The sequence below is a fragment of the Ostrea edulis genome, chromosome 3 (assembly GCF_947568905.1).
Source record: "Ostrea edulis chromosome 3, xbOstEdul1.1, whole genome shotgun sequence".
NCBI lineage: Eukaryota > Metazoa > Mollusca > Bivalvia > Ostreida > Ostreidae > Ostrea > Ostrea edulis.
In genome coordinates this window covers 27,362,025-27,382,067 of record NC_079166.1, presented here as the reverse complement: position 1 = coordinate 27,382,067, position 20,043 = coordinate 27,362,025, and the positions used below count along the sequence as shown (strand labels likewise).

The 20,043-nt window shown below is 36.1% G+C and overlaps 2 protein-coding genes across 13 annotated transcripts in view; both read right to left on the bottom strand.

Moving 5' to 3' along the window:
* LOC125673485 (alpha-mannosidase 2C1-like) overlaps positions 1-13,731 on the bottom strand; it is a 29,567-nt gene extending 15,836 nt beyond the window's left edge. The window contains exons 1-11 of one of the 3 annotated variants that reach the window (XM_048910068.2): positions 13,650-13,731; positions 13,170-13,276; positions 11,852-11,977; positions 10,573-10,696; positions 9,986-10,053; positions 8,552-8,729; positions 6,826-6,923; positions 5,294-5,385; positions 1,302-1,408; positions 641-751; positions 281-373 (exon numbers count right to left, since the gene is read on the bottom strand). In XM_048910068.2, coding sequence (XP_048766025.2) covers positions 281-373; positions 641-751; positions 1,302-1,408; positions 5,294-5,385; positions 6,826-6,923; positions 8,552-8,729; positions 9,986-10,053; positions 10,573-10,696; positions 11,852-11,977; positions 13,170-13,267 — 1,095 coding nt within the window. In that variant the 5' untranslated portion in view covers positions 13,268-13,276; positions 13,650-13,731. Of the gene's footprint in view, positions 1-280; positions 374-640; positions 752-1,301; positions 1,409-5,293; positions 5,386-6,825; positions 6,924-8,551; positions 8,730-9,985; positions 10,054-10,572; positions 10,697-11,851; positions 11,978-13,169; positions 13,277-13,371; positions 13,393-13,643 lie in introns of those variants that run through there. The other 2 variants (XM_056160344.1, XM_056160343.1) reach the window with 2 other exon arrangements.
* Positions 13,732-15,302: 1,571 nt separating this feature from the next.
* Positions 15,303-20,043, bottom strand: part of LOC125673491 (uncharacterized) — a 38,131-nt gene continuing 33,390 nt past the window's right edge. For all 10 annotated transcript variants that reach the window (XM_056160334.1, XM_056160339.1, XM_056160341.1 and 7 more), the window contains 4 exons: positions 19,625-19,990; positions 18,449-18,640; positions 17,650-17,731; positions 15,303-17,384 (listed from right to left, as the gene is read on the bottom strand). In XM_056160334.1, coding sequence (XP_056016309.1) covers positions 16,562-17,384; positions 17,650-17,731; positions 18,449-18,640; positions 19,625-19,990 — 1,463 coding nt within the window. In that variant the 3' untranslated portion in view covers positions 15,303-16,561. The remainder of the gene's footprint in view (positions 17,385-17,649; positions 17,732-18,448; positions 18,641-19,624; positions 19,991-20,043) is intronic.

Sequence of the window (20,043 nt, the reverse complement as noted above, 5' to 3'; positions counted from 1 at the left end):
ATTGCAATGATTGGTACATAACATACAATCGTGCTAACAATACATTACAGTCAGTCTACATAGAGGGAGTCACAGCAGCATTATTGATCAAGAAGATTGTATATGTCTATTTCAACGCACCAAATACAAGATCATCACGGTGTGTCTCTCGTATGTTTCCCTCTCATGAAATTGTGGTAAAAAGTTTCATCTTTGTAGTTCTCTAATACCTCTATTTAAGTATGTTTATGGTTTGATCTATAAATGTACATTTACAGTAACTGTTTGATGAAGTTTTTACCTCTGTACACTTTTTGTTGAACTCCTGCATGAAGTATCGCTGTCCATAGAGAAACTGACGAACAAAAGCCTCACCGCTCGGCAAATTTCCATCCTGTAAAATAATGCAATGTATATTCTGCACAACTTCAAACAACAAATTCTAAAGTTTACTTACAGTAAATGGGATATTTTTTTTTCAAATATCTTTTTTCAAACTGTCAACTTCTTAAGGAGTAGTTAACTCAAATTAATTAGACTCAAACTGTTACTAGGTGATGCTCACAAAACAGTAACTGTTTATCCCCCCCCCCATCTCTCTTCATCCTTAACTAGCTTGTTTCAATGAAAGATGCACAAAGCTGAGTATTAGAAAACTCACCATTTCCACCCAGGTGCCCCCGACGGGAATGAACCGGCCTCTCTTGACAAAGTCCTTAATCTGAGTGTACAGTCCGGGGTAGTTCTGTTTCACCCACTCATACTGCTGGGCCTGAAATTAATTAACCGACACATCACGAAGATAGGTCAACTTACAGTGTAATATATACCAAATATTCAACGGATCGCACTTACGATCAATAGATGAATTATTACTATAGTGTAGAGGCCTTATAAACAGTGAGATATACTCACACACAATTCACAGTACTTTGTTATTGGTATAGTATATTGAAGTAGATGGTCTGCTCCAGTAGTCAGAACATAGTAAGTATTTATGTAACACACACAGTACCGTATAAGCAGAATTCTTAGCGAGGATTCAATTTTAGCATAATTAGCGAGGGTGTTGAGATCATTAAAAATTGAATATCGCTAACAATTTATTCCATATTGGGGGTAATAGTTACCTTCTTGGAATTATAAAGTCGCTAAAATTAGCTATCGCTCAATATATATCTACCCATTTTTATGGAAAAATTGCTTAATTTGTCTCGCTAAAAATTCCACTTATCAGGTACCTATCTATTCTGTATTGTACGCAGTGTACTTAATTATTGTACATTATACTTATCTAATTGACTATTGTACATTATACTTACCTGTGAACAGGTGAAGTTGAAGTCGGGGAACTGCTCCATCAGTCGGATCGTACAGGACCAACTCCTGGCACATTTCCGGACTGTCTCTGCATACGGCCATAACCAAGCTACAAAAACCTCAGGGTTCAATGGAGGAATTAAAACCTCTAGGTTCAATGGAGGAATAACAAACATAGGGGTTCAATGAAGGAATTAAAACCTAGGGGTTCATTGGAGGAATTAAAACCTAGGGGTTCAATAAAGGAAATAAAACTTAAGAGTTTAATGGAGAAATTAAAACCTAGGGGTTCAATGGAGAAATCAAAACATAGGGATTCAATGGAGGGATAAAAAACATAGGAGTTCAATAGAGGAATAAAAAATCTAGGGGTTCAATAGAGGAGTCAAAAACCTTGGGGTTCATTGGAAGAATAAAAAAAGCATGAAACAAAAGAGATGGAAGGTGGAAATCAAGAAGTAAGTTTGATAGGAGTTACCCTTTTTAAGACATACTGTACCTTAAGGATATGCGGGACGATGATCACGTGATGATTGCGAATTTATTATAAATTTAGAACCGGACGCAGGGTAGTTAAAGCATCCTGAGGAAACTCACAATGCTGTGCAGACACACTATATGACGTCACAATAAAAAAGTACATCACGACGTTGTATCGCGGGGAAAATGTCAACATATTTTGTCGTAATTTGCTACCGCTGCCAAGTGTCATGTGTAAATCTGTTGATTGAATTCTTGTCAAATGATAATTTTTATTTCTATTTCATACTGATTACAAGTCTCCCTTTTCATATACATTGTATATATATTATGAATACAGTATGCGCCATAGTAATTTTGATAGTATATAGCGTATTAGTCACCGAAATCGCTCCTACATGTACATGCAATTTGAATCTAGGCATTTACAAAAAGAAAGTCAATAGTACGTAAACAATGACCCGGTGCAAGTGTAAGATGATGATCGTTTGTTGGTATTTACTATAGTAGTGTGAAACTAGAACTGGACACACATTTCTACCGAATCTTGCTTGGGAAACGTACGAACTACTCTGGTGCTTTTACAATCGATCATTTTTTGCGAAAAATACACCACCCCTACCCCCCATATGCCGAAGATCGATACTTTTTGTCAAATCTTAACGTCCATGCTAGGAATGTTTAATTTCCCCAAGCATTTTCATGTAAATCTAAGTACGCTTTATTTCTCAAACTATTTTATATTACAAATTATTTTTACTAACTTTATGAAACACTGCTGCGAAAATGGTAACTAATGTAATAAATATGATACATGTCGGAAAGCGAGAAGCAGACGTGTGAAAAAGAAAAAAGTGCAAAGTCACAACGTGTGTGACACATAAATTCCTTGAAAAATAGGATGGAGACAATCCGAGTCATAAACGACACTAGCTACCCTGGCCGCGGAAGTACTGTTGATCTTGTAAACAAGGTAGTAGCTTATATTAACGTTAACTAGATCTAACCCCGTGGTTTGAAGGAAGACGAATTGTAGAGCTAGACGTTTTGTCCAAAGTCATATAAAATATATACAGTGAAACTTCTCTAAACCGGCCAGCTGTCGGACAAACAAAAACGGCCGGTTTAGAGGGGTGGCCGGTATACCGAGAATTTAGCATTTATAGAGACATTTCAGCTAAATTTTTATTAGATATTTCATTGACATACCACAAACCATATAATATGTCATTCAAGGACTATTATTTCACTATTGGAAATAAAACAAAATCATTTACTAACATGTTTATTTTCAATTTATAGCACTAAAACTAATTAAACATTTTTATATTGACATGCATAGATAATGGAAAGCAGTCCGTTTAAATAAAACTGCATTTGATATATGTATAGAAATTTGTAGACTAGCAGCATTTATGTAGAATTTCGGCTTATGTTTTAATAAACAAAACAAACACATAACCATTTGATTGCTGCAATTAATACACAGAGTAGGTACTGCTCACTTTGATATGGGGATCTAAGATCAATTATCGGTGGAGGTCGAACTAGTCAGCTTGTACCTACAGGTAATTATTACAAGAAAGAGTCTTGCTGCAATCATCTAATCTTAACTTAAAATTTATAACAGGATACATAAAGAAAACATATTATTGGAATTCCTCTTACCTATAAAAACTCTGTTTACGTCCATTGCTTATATCGTTAACAAATTTGGTTTGACATTTTTGAAAAGTACAGTAGTAAATATATAATTTTAATTTAGATGTTTCTTAGGAATTTTAAGTCTATTGAAACCCCCCCAAAATCATTTATCTATTGAAAATTATCATTAACAGCCATGGGTTTGTTGTTTATTAACTACCGCTTATATCCATGGTGCAACAATATGGTGTATTGATTGTATTCATTCAATATGTGCATATCTGTTCATAACATTTCGTACAGAAATTTGAAAGGGTCACTTGGATTAGCCAAGTACCAATTAACATCCTGGACAGCACAGGTAAACTATAGAACTTATAGAGGCCACTTGTGTTTTTCACACCTCCAGTCCATAATTTCCCACCTGGCCAGTCTTAATCATCCCTCTGGCCTAAATGTTCTAGTCTTCAAATAGTGGCCAGTATTATAAGGGTAACTTACACATGTTTGTTAACAATTGTACTTTAAAAAGTGGCCGATGTCCGGTTTTCAGGGGGGGCCGGTTTTGTGAGACTTTCTTTGTAAGGAAATGTTAAGGTTTCTGCCGGGACTTTGAAAATCGGCCGATATTCAGGGAGAACCGGTTTTCTGAGGGGCCGGATTGGAGAAGTTTCACTGTACATGTATATTTAAAAAAAGATTAAAATCTTATTTGTTTTCATTAACTCAATTTTTGTACCATAATCATGAAAATTCTAAATATTTCAATAGGTTCAAAACAAATATAGTTTCTAACAATGTATTCCAAATCAGGCACAAAGAATTAGGCTGCCCCTCCCCCCTCCCCTCCCCGTCTTTGACAGTGAGCATTGTAAAAAAAAAAATGTAGTGCAAATAAATTGAGACTATCCTCTCCCCCATTACTTTTAACAGTAGTTGTACATGAAACGAATATATGCTTGAAAGTTATTATAACAAATATTTCGCCAAGCCTAACCCCAAGTGAACATATCAATGTATAACTTCAAGGACGCCTACCTCAAAATCAAGATTAGTTTCACCCCTTCATATTTTTTACAGGAAGTTAGATATATGAATAGCTTTTAATTGCAGTGTTTGCAAAAAAATTCATTGACAAGTTTTTGAGCAGTGCTTCATTTAGTATCTGGACTACCCTGTTTTTGAGTACTAATTTCCACACCAAATCCTTAAATTTTCCCAATTTCTTATTATACGGTTAAGTTTAAGCATGTTATTATTATTTATTTTATATTTTGCATATATTTTAAAGATTATTGTAAAAGATATATATAAAAATCCCATCAAATTATTTTTTTGAAATGAAAATCGGAATGATCTTGTAAAATTAACAATTTTCGAAAAGGGGGGTAATTCAAAGCTTATTATCTCCCTTGTATACCTAGAAAGTGGCCATGAAATTTTTACACTTTGTAAAGGACATCCTGATGGTGCTTCATGAAAAAAAGAACAAATATTCATTGACGAGTTATTTTTGGCCATATCGTCCCGCATGTCCTTAATTTGAATGCTTGTTTTAGATGCAACACAAGACCATTTTCTACCACTTCAAACAGTGATAATAATGATAAAATTCAGGATGTCATTGACAAAATTACTCCGTATTCTCTTCTTGCTAAGATTGGGATCTGGAATTGAGTTAGTGCCAACTGCCAAGTATGACCATCTAATATTTCTTCACTGCCAAATAACTGCCAGGACAATCTATTTTTTTCCACTGACCTTGGACAAAATGACCTTGATTTAGAGTGACACATCATCTGGCTATAAGTAACCTTTGCACCAATAAGAAGAACTGTAACATAATTTCACTACCAGTGGATGAACTTACCAGTGTCCATGTGGGCGTGTCCCATCGCATAAATTACATGCTGACTCTGACCATTTCGCTGCTGGAAAAACCTTTCAGCTATCTGATGGGCTCTTTATAAAGAGAGAAAAATTTCTCCAATATTACAAAATACAACTAAAATAAATAGCAATACATTTAGTTTCATATTAGCTTAATTATTTTTTAACAAAGTATTTTCATTTACTTTCTACAGTAAGATAAGAATGAAGTGTCTTTCCTATGCATTCAGAATTCACAAGTTTTGAATGGAGCTGGAAGCATTATGGTTATGAAGATTGTTTACTCCATATACAAAATTTCATCTCAAGATTATCAGTAAAATTGTATGTATAGCTTTTGTCAACATCATAATTCATATCCACAGAAATAACTCTGCCATACATTTATAAATATATAGCATTTCACAATGAGTTTTCCCTTTACAAATTGTAATAGCCATTTCCTTATTAATGTGATGTACCGGTAGTTGTGAACATTGTGCAAATAAATCTTGATAAATATAACATGTCCATTTTAAAGACTGGGAATTCTGACAGAAATGAAGTAGAATGTAATTTTTTTTAAAAATCTAAGTTTTGAAAATACAAGAGAGTATGAACTAAGATGCTTGCTGGCCTAATTTTCATGAACAGCTAACATGCTTCCTACAGTATACAGGTGTGAAGCACTGCAGTTCATACCTTCGCGTATCTTAAAAATCTTAAATGCTCATAAGTTTCAAATTTCTACTTTGCATTATTTAGATGATCTTGAAAGTTTGTCAACGTGAATGAAGATCTGATTTTTTACAGCACATACAGTACAAGCTGGTCTTTGTTGACAGTTACCTAGTTACAGGTTTACTCGTAAATATAACAGGGGATGAAGACTGGTTTGTAACTACATTGACAAAAAATACTAACTTTGTATATGTGGACCTGTCATTCAGATCTGCGGTGTTAACAAATACTAACTTTGTATGCATGGGCCTGTGTTCAGATCTGCGGTGTTAACAAATACTAACTTTGTATTCGTGGACCTGTGTTCAGGTCTGCGGTGTTAACAAATACTAACTTTGTATGCATGGACCTGTGTTCAGATCTGCGGTGTTAACAAATACTAACTTTGCGTACGTGAACCTGTCATTCAGATCTGCAGTGTTAACAAATACTAACTTTGTATGCGTGGACCTGTCGTTCAGATCTGCGGTGTTAACAAATACTAACTTTGTATGCGTGGACCTGTCGTTCAGATCTGCGGTGTTAACAAATACTAACTTTGTATGCGTGGACCTGTCGTTCAGATCTGCGGTGTTAACAAATACTAACTTTGTATGCGTGGACCTGTCGTTCAGATCTGCGGTGTTAACAAATACTAACTTTGTATGCGTGGACCTGTCGTTCAGATCTGCGGTGTTAACAAATACTAACTTTGTATGCGTGGACCTGTCGTTCAGATCTGCGGTGTTAACAAATACTAACTTTGCGTATGTGGACCTGTCATTCAGATCTGCGGTGTTAACAAATACTAACTTTGCGTACGTGGACCTGTCGTTCAGATCTATGGTGTTAATCAGCTGATTCATTGTATAGAGTGCTTGGTATCCTCTCTCATTTTCTTCTGTCATGTGCTGTTAAATTAAAAAAAAAAAACAATTCTCAGAGCAGGATTCGAAGATTATTAAAACTTATCAGACCTCCTGAAATTTATTTCTATACATGATATGGGAATAAATCAACAACACAGTATGTAGGAGAGACTGGGAATAAATCAACAACACAGTATGTAGGAGAGACATCTGGTGGTACTCTGTTTGCTATGTGATTCCAGCTCGTGCTCTTCCTCTTGTACTATAATTAGTAAGAGTTATCTCCCTTCTCACAGTTCATTTTTATATGCCTGACTGTCCTGCTGTTTCTCTGCACATCAATCTGTCTATCCACCTGTCCATCTGTCTGTCTGTCCATCCATCTGTTTGGTGTCTATACATCAATCTGTCCATCCGTCTGTTTTTCTGTCTGCTTATTTTTCTGTACATCAATCTGTCTGTCCATCTCTTTCTCTGTATATTTTCTTGTTTGTCAATAAGTCAAGTGAACAGATTATTAAAGTTTAAATCAACATTCAATGTGTGTGTGTCACCGTCAGAAACCCACGGTTGATTACGCTTTGTTCATGGAGAGAGGAACGAAGCGCAATCAACCGTGGGTTTCCGACAATGTTTGTGTGTGTGTTAATGCTATAATCAAGATATACCTACATGTAGTTTTAACAAGGCCATAAGGGCCACATTGCTCACCTTGTATAATTTGATTTTGAAAAACAGAATTGTAATTCATTAAAAGTTTTTTCTATTTTTAGAATACTAGCATTCTAAAAATCTAAAAGCCTGATATTATATCAAAGGAGAATTGAAATTCTGAATTTGCAAAGCGAACATGCTACATAGTAAAAATTGCATTGACCATAAAGACCAAGGATGTAGTGTCATTAAGACCGAGGATGTAGTGTCATTAAGACCGAGGACGTAGTGTCATTAAGACCGAGGACGTAGTGTCATTAAGACCGAGGACGTAGTGTCATAAAGACCGAGGACGTAGTGTCATAAAGACCGAGGATGTAGTGTCATAAAGACCGAGGATGTAGTGTCATAAAGACCGAGGATGTAGTGTCATTAAGACCGAGGACGTAGTGTCATTAAGACCAAGGAGGTAGTGTCATTAAGACCGAGGATGTAGTGTCATTAAGACCGAGGATGTAGTGTCATTAAGACCGAGGATGTAGTGTCCGGAGCTTCAATGCATTGCTTATGAATCTGACGAGTTGAAACCTTTCCTTCTTATGATAAGCATTGCTATGGTTTCGACACACCTGAATTCACACAACACGAGGATGCTTTACAAAGTTTTAACCACAGGCAATTATATCACTTGGACTCTTTAATAGTAAATTCATATAAAGTCATATAATTGTCTGTGGTTTTAGATTTTGAAGTTCAGTGGTTCTTAAAATGATTTCTTAAATGTAAATATCACACTCTATTTCTTTATCATCTCCCCTTACAACAGGGAGTAGTCCTTCAACTCAAAAGCATGAATCTCCGTTACCTAGAAATACACGTAATTTGTTGTAATTTGGTCAAGAGTGATTCTTGTGAAGAAGTCGAAATTTGAAAATTAACAGACGACATCAAAAAACAAAATTTGATCAGAAATTGTCTCTAGGGCTTTCAGCTCAGGTGAGCTAAACAGTTCAAACCTTTGCCATATCATGGAGGGTCTCCACGTCTAGAATGAGGTCATAAGCCTCTCTATCAAACACAGCTATCTCGGCCTGACTCAAGGTAAAGAACTTGTTCATGTCCGGGGCACCAATCATACTGTCCTTCCCGACTCCTAGCACACCATTACATGCCATCTCAATGTACAGGGAGCATCTGGAAATCAATAAAAACATTACAGGTCATCTCAATGTATAGGTCATCTCAATGTACAGATCATCTCAATATACAGGTCATCTCAATATACAGGTCATCTCAATACAGGTCATCTCAATATACAGGTCATCTCAATATACAGGTCATCTCAATGTACAGCTCATCTCAATATACAGGTCATCTCAATACAGGTCATCTCAATATACAGGTCATCTCAATATACAGGTCATCTAAATGTACAGCTCATCTCAATATACAGGTCATCTCAATACAGGTCATCTCAATATACAGGTCATCTCAATATACAGGTCATCTCAATATACAGGTCATCTAAATGTACAGGTCATCTCAATATACCAGTCATCTCAATGTATACAGGTCATCTCAATATACAGGTCATCTAAATGTACAGATCATCTCAATATATACAGATCATCTCAATATATACAGGTCATCTCAATATACAGGTCATCTCAATATACACGTCATCTCAATGTACAGGTCATCTCAATACAGGTCATCTCAATACAGGTCATCTCAATACAGGTCATCTCAATATACAGGTCAACTCAATATACAGGTCATCTCAATATACAGGTCATCTAAATGTACAGGTCATCTCAATACAGGTCATCTCAATGTACAGGTCATCTCAATACAGGTCATCTCAATATACAGGTCATCTCAATATACAGGTCAACTCAATATACAGGTAATCTCAATATACAGGTCAACTCAATGTAGAGGTCATCTTAATTCACAGCATGTAACTCTGACAAGTGCATACAGTAAAACACAGATACAGTGAACACACTAATAATGAATTCACACTTTTAAAGAAGTGATTTTTTATAACATATGATGAACTCACTGGACATGACAAATTATGTTTGTGACAAATCAAAATTGTTTATCCCCAGCACTTTGCTATCAGTGTGTTTTACTGTAATTATTCTGTATTTCCAGTTTTATCACACAGTTTTTGTTTTCATTTTACAATTCAGTACACACTCATAAATATTCCCTACTCATGAGTTTTACTGTTGCTTTATATGTAAAGATCAATCGCTCAGAAAAGTGTTTGAAGTATATGAATTGGTATCACTAAACTTGAGATATGAAGTCCCATTAATATTTTCTGACTTACAATACATGTACAGTGTACATGTCATTTGCAATCAAAGAAAGACTCCAGAATCTTTTGCCTATTGACAAACATTTTCTGATCCTTCCCCATGGCTTTAGAGAGAACTTACTTTGTCTGATCCTTTCCCATAGCTTTAGAGAGAGGGAAAGAAATTCTCTCATAGTCCCCACTAAGGCCCTGTAAAACAAAACACGGGAATGAAAAAGAGAAAAAAAATCCTTATTTTACAACTTACATCACTTATCAATCATCAGATATCAGTGGCTGATGGAGAGAAGAATAAAGCAAAATTAGTCATGGATATCCGACAATGCTTATCTACGTACAGTTGAACTTCGTTATCTAGAACACTGACACCTGAATACCCTGGATATGTCGAAGTCATTCAGAAGTCCCAACCACTTATCCTTTAAGTACCTTACCCTCGATATCTCAAATCCCCTGATATCTCGGAAGTTTTTTCTCCGCCCCATCAAATTCAACATCACAAGGTTTGACTGTACTTTCATTTCAAACTTTTCAAAATCAGATTATTTGGCTGTCACTAACATAGCCGGATTGACCAACTCTGCCTCCATTCATTATACTTTGACTGCTACTAAGCTTTCTCCCACACTTAACACTGCTACCATCAACTTTTACCGCTGAGGACGAGCTACTGCTCCTTTAGACTCGTTTGATTTCTTGGTTACCAACCTGGACCGGGTTTCCATCCTGCCACACTAAGGCCTCTGTGTTGGAGTTCCACAGGAGATGAACTTCCTCCTTCTGCAGTTTGTCTGGGACATCTATCTCAAGGTGAAACCAGTGGGTGGCCCATCTAAAACAAAAGTCATTCACTCATTCCACTTAATTCTGAATCCTTAAATACTTAGAGAGAGAGTAACTTGTTCTCGCTCATTGGTAACAATTCTCCCAGTTGATTTTACAAGTCTGTTCTCATATGTGTGGTTTTATTACATCATAGATAGCTAGAGTGGCATTGAAAATCCCAAATATAAACTATAGTGGGGTTGAGGACCTCGAGAATCCTCACTTATATAAACTATAGCAGGGATGGGGCCACAAGAATCCTCAGTTATATAAACCATAGTGGGGGTTGGGGTCTTGAGAATCCTCGATTATATAAATCATAGTGGGGGTGGGGCCTCGAGAATCCTCAATTATATAGACTATAGCAGGGGTGGGGCCTCGAAAATCCTCAATTATATAAACTATAGCAGGGGTTGGGCTTCACAAATCCTCAATTATATAAACCATAGCAGGGTGGGGCCTTGCAAATCCTCAATTATATAAACTATAGCGGGGTGGGGACCTCAAGAATCCTTAATTATATAAACTATAGCGGGGGTGGGGCCTCAAGAATACCCAATATAAATGATAGCGGGGGTGAGAGGGGGAAAAGCACACTTGCTGCACAAGGGTTAAGGCCTGCATAAATTAAAAACACTTGCATATGATTTCTGGGGATTGAAAATTTGAAACCTGGAGGTTTTTTCAAACTTCTCCATAATGAAAGGTAATATGTATATCAGAAACCCTTGGCAGGCTACCAATAAAACAAGGGCAAATCCAGTCAAGCTGATCCCTCACCCCTCTCAACCTTTTTCACTGGAGAAAGTTATACTGAAAAAGCAAAATAATTCTAAACACAATGCAAATTGCTTCTGTCCAAGCCTCAAAGGAGTACCCCAAACAACCACATGTGGACCCCTCTCTCAAAATTTCCTGGATTGATGAACCCTGATAATTATTTGTTGGACTCAGAAATTGTACTGCTGAAAGTTCCATTGTGTTCATTTCACTTCATTGATAATATGTCGTCTCTGTCTGTAAACATTTAATGCTAGAAAAAAACGGCATGGTCAGAATGATTTTGACATAGTTTAACCCAGAGCTGTTTAAATGTGAAGATTTTAATGTGAGACTACTAATAAAGACTAGATTGAATGATAATAATCAAAACTATACACACGTTGGTCCAAATGATTGTCCAACTTCTGTCTTTAAGAACTTTCCTTTAATGGCCTGTGAATAAGTTATTCTGCCCGGAGCTGCAAAGTGGGTCAGTGATTTCAATGCATGGTGGTCCCTATACAATCTGCAAAGTGGAATATGTAACGTCAATCACAAAAATCATTTTGATATTTTCTACATGTGCATTTATAGAGATCATGTCACCTTAGAGTTAAGGACGTATTAGACGTCATGTTGTTGGAATAGCACTTGTAAATGGATTTCTATTTTCTAGAAAAGATTTTACTTTAATGGTACCCAATAAAATGTGCTCAAATAGAATGCTGCCAAAAGTGGCTTCTACAGTATATACATGTACCAGGGTATCTGAGCTGACCTGAGAGGGATCAATTAAATAAGCAATTTTCAGCGTTTTAGACTCAGATATGAAATTTATGGGTGATCTTTTTCGTTTAAGTTGAAGAGTTTTTAACTTCATTATCTCTAACAAGATTTAATAAATGTTATGCCATTTGAAATATACACATCTTACTGTGTGCAAAGCATGCTTAGTGGAGTATTTTTATGACCTGGCCTGGAGGTTATAAAACTTTTTTGAGAATGTTTTCATTCTCAAACTAAAACTCTGTGCTCTAAATCGTACTCTTACTCAAAAGTGAAGGTTATGAAACTCTTATAAAATCATTCTCATACTAAAATGGAGTACATGCTCAAGATTTTTTGAGTATGTTTTGAAGCTTGCTCAGAGTTGTACTCAAAACAAACATGGCCAAGTTTGAGTATGAGTACAGTAAAACTTTTATAACCTCCAGACTCAGGCTCTATCATGCAAACACAAGCATGTTATTATTCTTGATTATCCTGTAAAACGCCAGTCATGAACTGAACTTTTGTTTATTGATATATCACAGAGTACACATGAAATTTTTTTATAACATATTTCTTGATATGTTTTGTTACAGCAACTCCACTATATGCTATAATATTAGGCTACTTCCATGCAGGTTTTCAATATCTAAAGGAACATGCTACTAATTAAGCAAATATTGCATGAATTAGCCCAATGTCAAAACACAACCTGTCATGGAGGCTTTATATAGTGGTCATGATATACTAAAACTTACACCGTAAAGTTACACCCATACCCTAATCACCTGATCGACTGTACAGAATTAAGAAATGGTATTGTAAACAAAACAAGGGTGCTGACATCACACTCTGGAACAGGTGATTTGATTTAGGGGAAGGAGTGGGGGGGCTAATTTTTTTTTTTAAAAGTCAAGTGACTAAGATCCCTTTCTCTTCTAAAACTTTACCTTCCTCTGAGGTTTACATCTTTGAAATATATAGGAGAAATAAATTTGTCTGCTCTCTCAAGTGTAGTTCTCTTGTTCTTCACTGTCACATACTCCATGCCTGAAAACTGCAGATTACATTTGCATTGATCAGAGCTGTTTATAAAATAAACATTGTCTGTTGTAGTATGTACCGCGCTTAAACCAACAGCTCAGTGTGTACCTTAATTAAAATTTTGGAAAGATTTTTGTTCAGTTTAGAAGGAAAACTAATAATAATAGCACTGTCTCTTAACACGGCATGTCTTACACACTCGAAGCATTGAACAGAGACAATTCGAATTGAGTACGTGCACGGCTTTGTCTATTTCATATCATATATAGGTGAGGTTGTCATCAGAAAGGAATAGTTTAGAAAGGAGCAAAAATATATAATCCCTATAAAAAGTAGCATAGAAATGACAATTGAGCAGTAAATATATTCATTTCCGATACATTTACATGTTCTACTTCTCGGTACTATACAAGCGGCTGCAAAGTGACACAGAAGTCCGATCCCGATCCGAATATTTGTACTTCTTGCATGCGACATCGCTTAGACATGGCCATGGATGACAAACCTGTATACGCTTCATTAAAAAAAAAATTCATGGGTTGTTGTTTATAAAGACACGTCGATAAAAAGGGCTATGGAGTTTTGAAGTTTCACGATACCGCACGCTTTTTAGCTCACCTGAGCCTAAGGCTCAAGTCAGATTTGTTGATTGTCTTTTCACATTTTCATCTTCTTCTCCAGAACCACTGGGTCAATTTCAACCAAATTTGTCGCAAAGTATTCTTGGGTGAATGGAGTTCAAGTTTATTCAAATGAAGGGCCATGCCCACTTTCAAAGGGGGGGGGGGGGTATATATATATAAGGAAAATCTTTAAGAATCTTAAATTTTTCTCAAGAACCACTGGGCCAGAAAAGTTTACATTTACACAAAAGCTTCCTGACATAGTGCAAATTCAAGTTTCTTAAAATCAAGCCCCCCCCCCCTTTCCAGGGGGGTGGGGCCACAATAGGGGATCAAAGAATTACATACAAATATATTGAGAAAATCTTTAAAAATCTTCTAAAGAACCATTAGCCAAAGAAGTTTACATTTACATAAAAGCTTCCTGACATAGTGCAGATTCAAGTTTGTAAAAATCATGGCCCCTGGGGTAGGTTGAGGCCATAATAGGAATCAAAGTCTTCCATGTAACTATATATAGTGAAAATCTGTAAATGAGGGACATGGTGAGTCAGGTGAGCGATGTTGCCCATGGGCCTCTTGTTGATTTTTCTGTTTTGTTTTATTTAATTATTAAGTTTAATATATACTCTGTAACTTTTGTATAATTCCAGCCATGTTAAAATTTCTATTTTCTTCTCCTTGAACAACCCCAGAAAAAATTATTAATATTTTTTGTTGTTGTTATTTCTCTTGTGAATACTTTTAAATTTAAGAAGTTTCTGGAATTTTTTTTTTCCATTGCACTTGTTGAATGCTTATAATGATATCATGAATTTGAATTCTTAATTGAAATATACATGTAGAAACTCAAAATTTTTGTTGACATCATGTGTATACTATATATGTATACTTAAAATATTTGATCAATGATGATTTGATTTATAAATTATTATGCAGGTGAAATGTTTGGGCTGACTGCTGAAGAAGTAGCAGAGAAAATATTGAAATGGATCCAGAATTCTCAGCTTATCAGATGTACAGTTTTTGTACCAGCAGAAGACAGGGCTCATGGTGTTTGTATGAACCAATTCCAGAAAAATCAATAAAAGTAGAATATTGGTTATTATAAATGACTCCAATGTCGTTCGTGTTATAGAATTTTCCCGAAAGAGCAGAATTTATTCTGTAATTAAGAAGAATCTTTTACCCAATGGTCACAGATTTCTTGTATGCTCCAGAAATATTTCCTGGGAGAAGCCAATTGATGCACAGAAATATTATGAAGGTGATCAAATTCATTCAAAAAAACAAAACAAATGGAGATCTTTTTAAAAAATTTAGGGGAGGAGTGTCGTTGACACGTACACCTATAGAGAAAACACCACTCTCATTAGTAAGTAGTACGTACCCCATAACTTTGGCAAAAAAAAGTCGTTTTAGTTTACCAGTTTTTAATGTGCTTTATTGAAATGTAATGAAATAAATAACACAAAACTTTTGAAAGCAATAATTAAATATTGAACACAAATGGTTGCAAAAAATATTCATACAATGGATTAATTTTATTCATGAAACCACAAAGAAAGTTTGATTTAAAACTGTATACAAGTATATAATTGTAATTAGTGATAATTATTAATTGTGTCATAATTGATACCTGATACAGAACACAGCTACAAGACATTTAAATACATAAAGTGGTAATTACATTTAATTAATCATTATAAAATTGAAATTCATAAACTGTGTAGATGGAAACCAAGTGTAAGTTACGTTTCTAATCATGCAGTATGGTCGTGTTAGACCGAAATCGGGTCCCAAATTTAAAAACTTGAAATCCAATACTAAAACCATGTATTCAAATAACTCAGCCTGTATCTTAAGATAATGAGATGACAAGGGATTTAACTCAATCCAATTAATAATGCATGAGCTTGTGTATATCTCAAGATCAAATAAATAATTAGAGGGTGCATAACAAAATCATTCATTTTTTTGATTGTTTTTTTCTTCTTTTGAGCATGCAACCTTGTATTGTACATGGACTGCAATGAAATGTTCATGATTGTACATCTTAGAAAATAGCCACCGTTTTTTGTCTTTGGCAATGTGTGTATATATACATGTATAATTCATTAATATAATAATTTGACATTTGGTCTTCATGACATATTGGAATACAATCAATAGAATTGTGATACTTGGTTAATAGTGATAAATACATTAGAATAATATGACTGTGGTAAGGAAATCTGTTGCACTATAATACTTACTATTGTATGTACAGTACATTTCAGTGATTGTGATCAACACATTGTACATGGCTGCAGGAGGAGTTCAATAATTGTGCCAGAAAAATGAAACCCCGACTTTTTAAATTGTGAAATAATAAATAATTAAATTTCTAAGCTTTAATACACAATTATGATCATAAAATAACTGAATAAAGTAATCATGTTTCACTGCAGAAGAATATTTAATTTAATCCATTCATCTAACTGCTACTGAGTATAATACTTGTATTATGTAATATGTTGTAAGTGCACTTTATGAACAGCAGGTTGTAACTATTGTTTGATTTTGGACCACAAATAACCTTTAGTTCTAGTTTTTCCAAACACATTATCCCACAATGAGAAAAGGAAATGAAATAAAAGATTAGAAGATGAAATTTCCCCCGACAGCTGCAGGGTTTAAACCTCATATTCATGTTGGGCTTTATTCTGTGCCAACAAATAGTCTATATTGTCGTAAGCCCCATCATCCATCGTCGTGGTTACAGATGGACTTCCAAGTGTGTTCCACAGTTCCTGCATTTCTGCTATCTCCGCCTCATTGGGGCCATGTATTGAGGCAAATTCCCCAGTTTCATTTGGTGGGGGTAAAATAAGAGGCTTTTTTGAGGGAAAGTCATCTTCATCATGCAGGCACTGATAAGAGTCTATGATATTCGCTAGGTTTCTATCCCCCTCGGAACCAATCGACTCCTCGGAACCCGAGGGGAGGGGTGTCACCATAGCAACTGGTGAAAATGTCACAGTTTTGGGTTTTTTATTTTTATGTCCCCTTTGGGGAAGTGAAGATGTCACACGAATTTCTGCCATTTCTGACAATGGTTTCTGTGGATTCATTGTGAAATATTTGTCAGCATTACTCTCGGGCACGGAGCAGTAATCCGCGGGTGGATCCAGGATAAGGGGTAACTCGGGACTCCGTGGTCGCGGCATGACCCCGTTCACCTTGACATGGTTGACTGGTATGACCGGAGGTTCCGGTTCGATCTCTTCGGCTGGCCCTTGAAGGAAAGCCTCTTTAAGTTTTTTGTCTGCCTCGTCTTCCACGTCGGAGAAGTTGGTCAGCTTCATGGGGCTGCGTTTAATGGAGCAGTACCGATCCTCTTCGTAGTGATACTTTTTATGGGTGGCATTTTTGTCCTCTGGATGGTAGACCTTGCCCCGCACCATGGGAGACGGAATCACCTCTGGCATTTTGGGAAAGTTGCTTCTTTCTCTCTCACTGAAATGATCCATAGAAGTTTATTGATTAAGCATTTTAAGAATTTTAAGATGATTTAGTATGGTGTTACATGTATGTCAGATATGTTACAAGTAAAATAAAAATACTGAGGAAGAGGGACGGCATTGAAATTTGTCTGTCCTTGTTGATGATATGAAAATGTTTGACTCGATCAGATCGATGCCAGTTTGCTTTCTGTAGTATAGTCTTGCCTTACTATTAAGTTCACGGTCCTTTTTTCCAGATTTTTTTCCTGTAGACTTACCGAGTACAATGGACCGCGATGGCCACCACACACACAATCAGAATGACAGCCATTGCTCCTGCTACCCCACCTATGATGGCAACTGAAAGGAAAGTTCAAGACATCAAAACTTATTCACCACAAGCAGGACCGCATCACTTAAGGAGGTGTGCTACACCAGAGAAATTTGACGTAGATGAAAAGTGGAGGATATGTACAACAATATTTTGAAGTTGAAAATTTTCAAATTTACTTTATTTTGTCAAAAAATACGGTTTTAGTGGAAGGTAATCTGAAAAAAATTTAAAACCCCTGCTGAACTCGAACCTCCGACCTACAGGTCAGCAGTCGGTATTCTAACCTACTGAGCTACTCGGCTAGGTATTGAAATCGAAAAGGAAAAGCCAAATATTGCTGATATCGATATTTTCATCCATGTTTTTAAAGGAAGTCAGCCATTATGACGATGTAGAGTACTACCTTAAATAGAAGAATTATTCGACAAAGGTCAAAGTTTGTTTAAATATGTAAGCCCCTGGACTTTTTGCTGGCCCTTTAATAGTAAGAGGTGTTCTGCAGAATTTATTTAAGAAACCCACACTAGCTTCATGATTCGATCCCTATTTTGGTTCAGTTCTGAATTCGAAGTTTGAATGTTGAAGACACGCAATGTAAAATATCAAAATTACTCTAAACTTGTTTCTTGCAATACTGTATATATAAGTATACACTCAAGGAAAACTATTGGATACATTGAATATAAATGTATCTTTTAAATTTTGAATTAAAATAAAATTGTATAAAAATAAGTTGTGCTTACTCATATCAGGAATAATCTGGCTCTCTGAAAGGCCTGTTGCTAACGACCCATTTCCTGAGGGCGACACCGTCCCCAGGGAGGACACAGTGACCTGGGGATTGTCGGAGGACACCACTTTAGTGACGTTCCTATACAGAAGCTGGTCCATGGCTTCACCACAGTAAATAACCACGTAATCCTCAGGCTGCTGGGCTGAAAATAATAAACCAGAGTCAAGTTAGTCCAACAATGGGAATTAACAGACAAAGGCACAATGTCGACTGATTTATTTTCAAGGTGAATTAAATGCTGGTAACTGGAAGATGTACTTAAATGGAGGTTTAAAAGGCTCATCTTTTTACGCAAAGTAGGAAGTTTAATTGTGATTGACGTATAAATTTACATTTGTTTAGTAATATTACATGAGGGCATTTTATCCTTTATCCAGGCACAGTCAAAAGGTCTACAAGGAAAATTAACTAAATATATAGATATGTGCATTATCATTGCTTTATCCCATATTAAACTTCAAAGTCTTATAATTTGACTATCAACTAATATCCCTTTCCTGTTTTGAATTCATTTGATTTAATAGAATGTCTGAAGTTCTATTTCTCTTTTCTATGCATGTGTACCCTCACCATTTTGATTGCCATTAATGATAAACTCCCAATATTCAGTACATACATGTAAACTCCCAACATTCAGTACATTATTATAAACTCCTAACATTCAGTACATAAACTCCCAAAATTTAGTACACAAACTCCCAACATTCAGTACATAAACTCCCAATATTCAGTACATACATGTAAACTCCCAACATTCAGTACATCAACTCCCAACAGTCAGTACATCAACTCCCAACAGTCAGCACATAAACTCCTAACATTCAGTGCAAAAACTCCCAACATTCAGTACAAAAACTTTCAACATTCAGTACATTATTATAAACTCCCAACATTCAGTATATAAACTCCCAATATTCAGTACATACACGTAAACTCCCAACATTCAGTACATAAACTCCCAACATTCAGTACATAAGTTCCCAACATTCAGTACAAAACTCCCAACATTCAGTACATAAGTTCCAAACAGTCAGTACACAAACTCCCAACATTCAGTACAGTTAAACTCCCAACAGTCAGTATAGTTAAACTCCCAATATTCAGTACAGTTAAATGTCCCGCCTACCTTTGATGTTAATCCAAATGTATCCCCTAGAATCCTGAGCCCGGCTGTCCAGCGTAGCGGTCAGATTGGTCACCATCCGGTGATAGAGGTTCCGGAACCCGTACATGCCACTCTGCCCACACTGGACGACGACGTTTGGCAGCGACGACGAGTCCGAGATGTGGAGCTGCTGCGGACAAGTGTCGGTCTTCTCCGGCATGGTTATCATGATGTCGATGATGTTGATGGAGATTCCGCCGTTAGATCTCACTAGACACTTGCAGTATTGGCCGCCTCCTTTGATCGGCTTGGGGTAGTCCTGGTTCGACAGGTAGAGTTCTTTCCCTTGTTTGATTTCATTGTTACAAAACTGGGCGGTGTCTGAATCTGTAGTCAAAACAACATTTTGTTAATTTTTCTTCATTTCATGCATAATTATG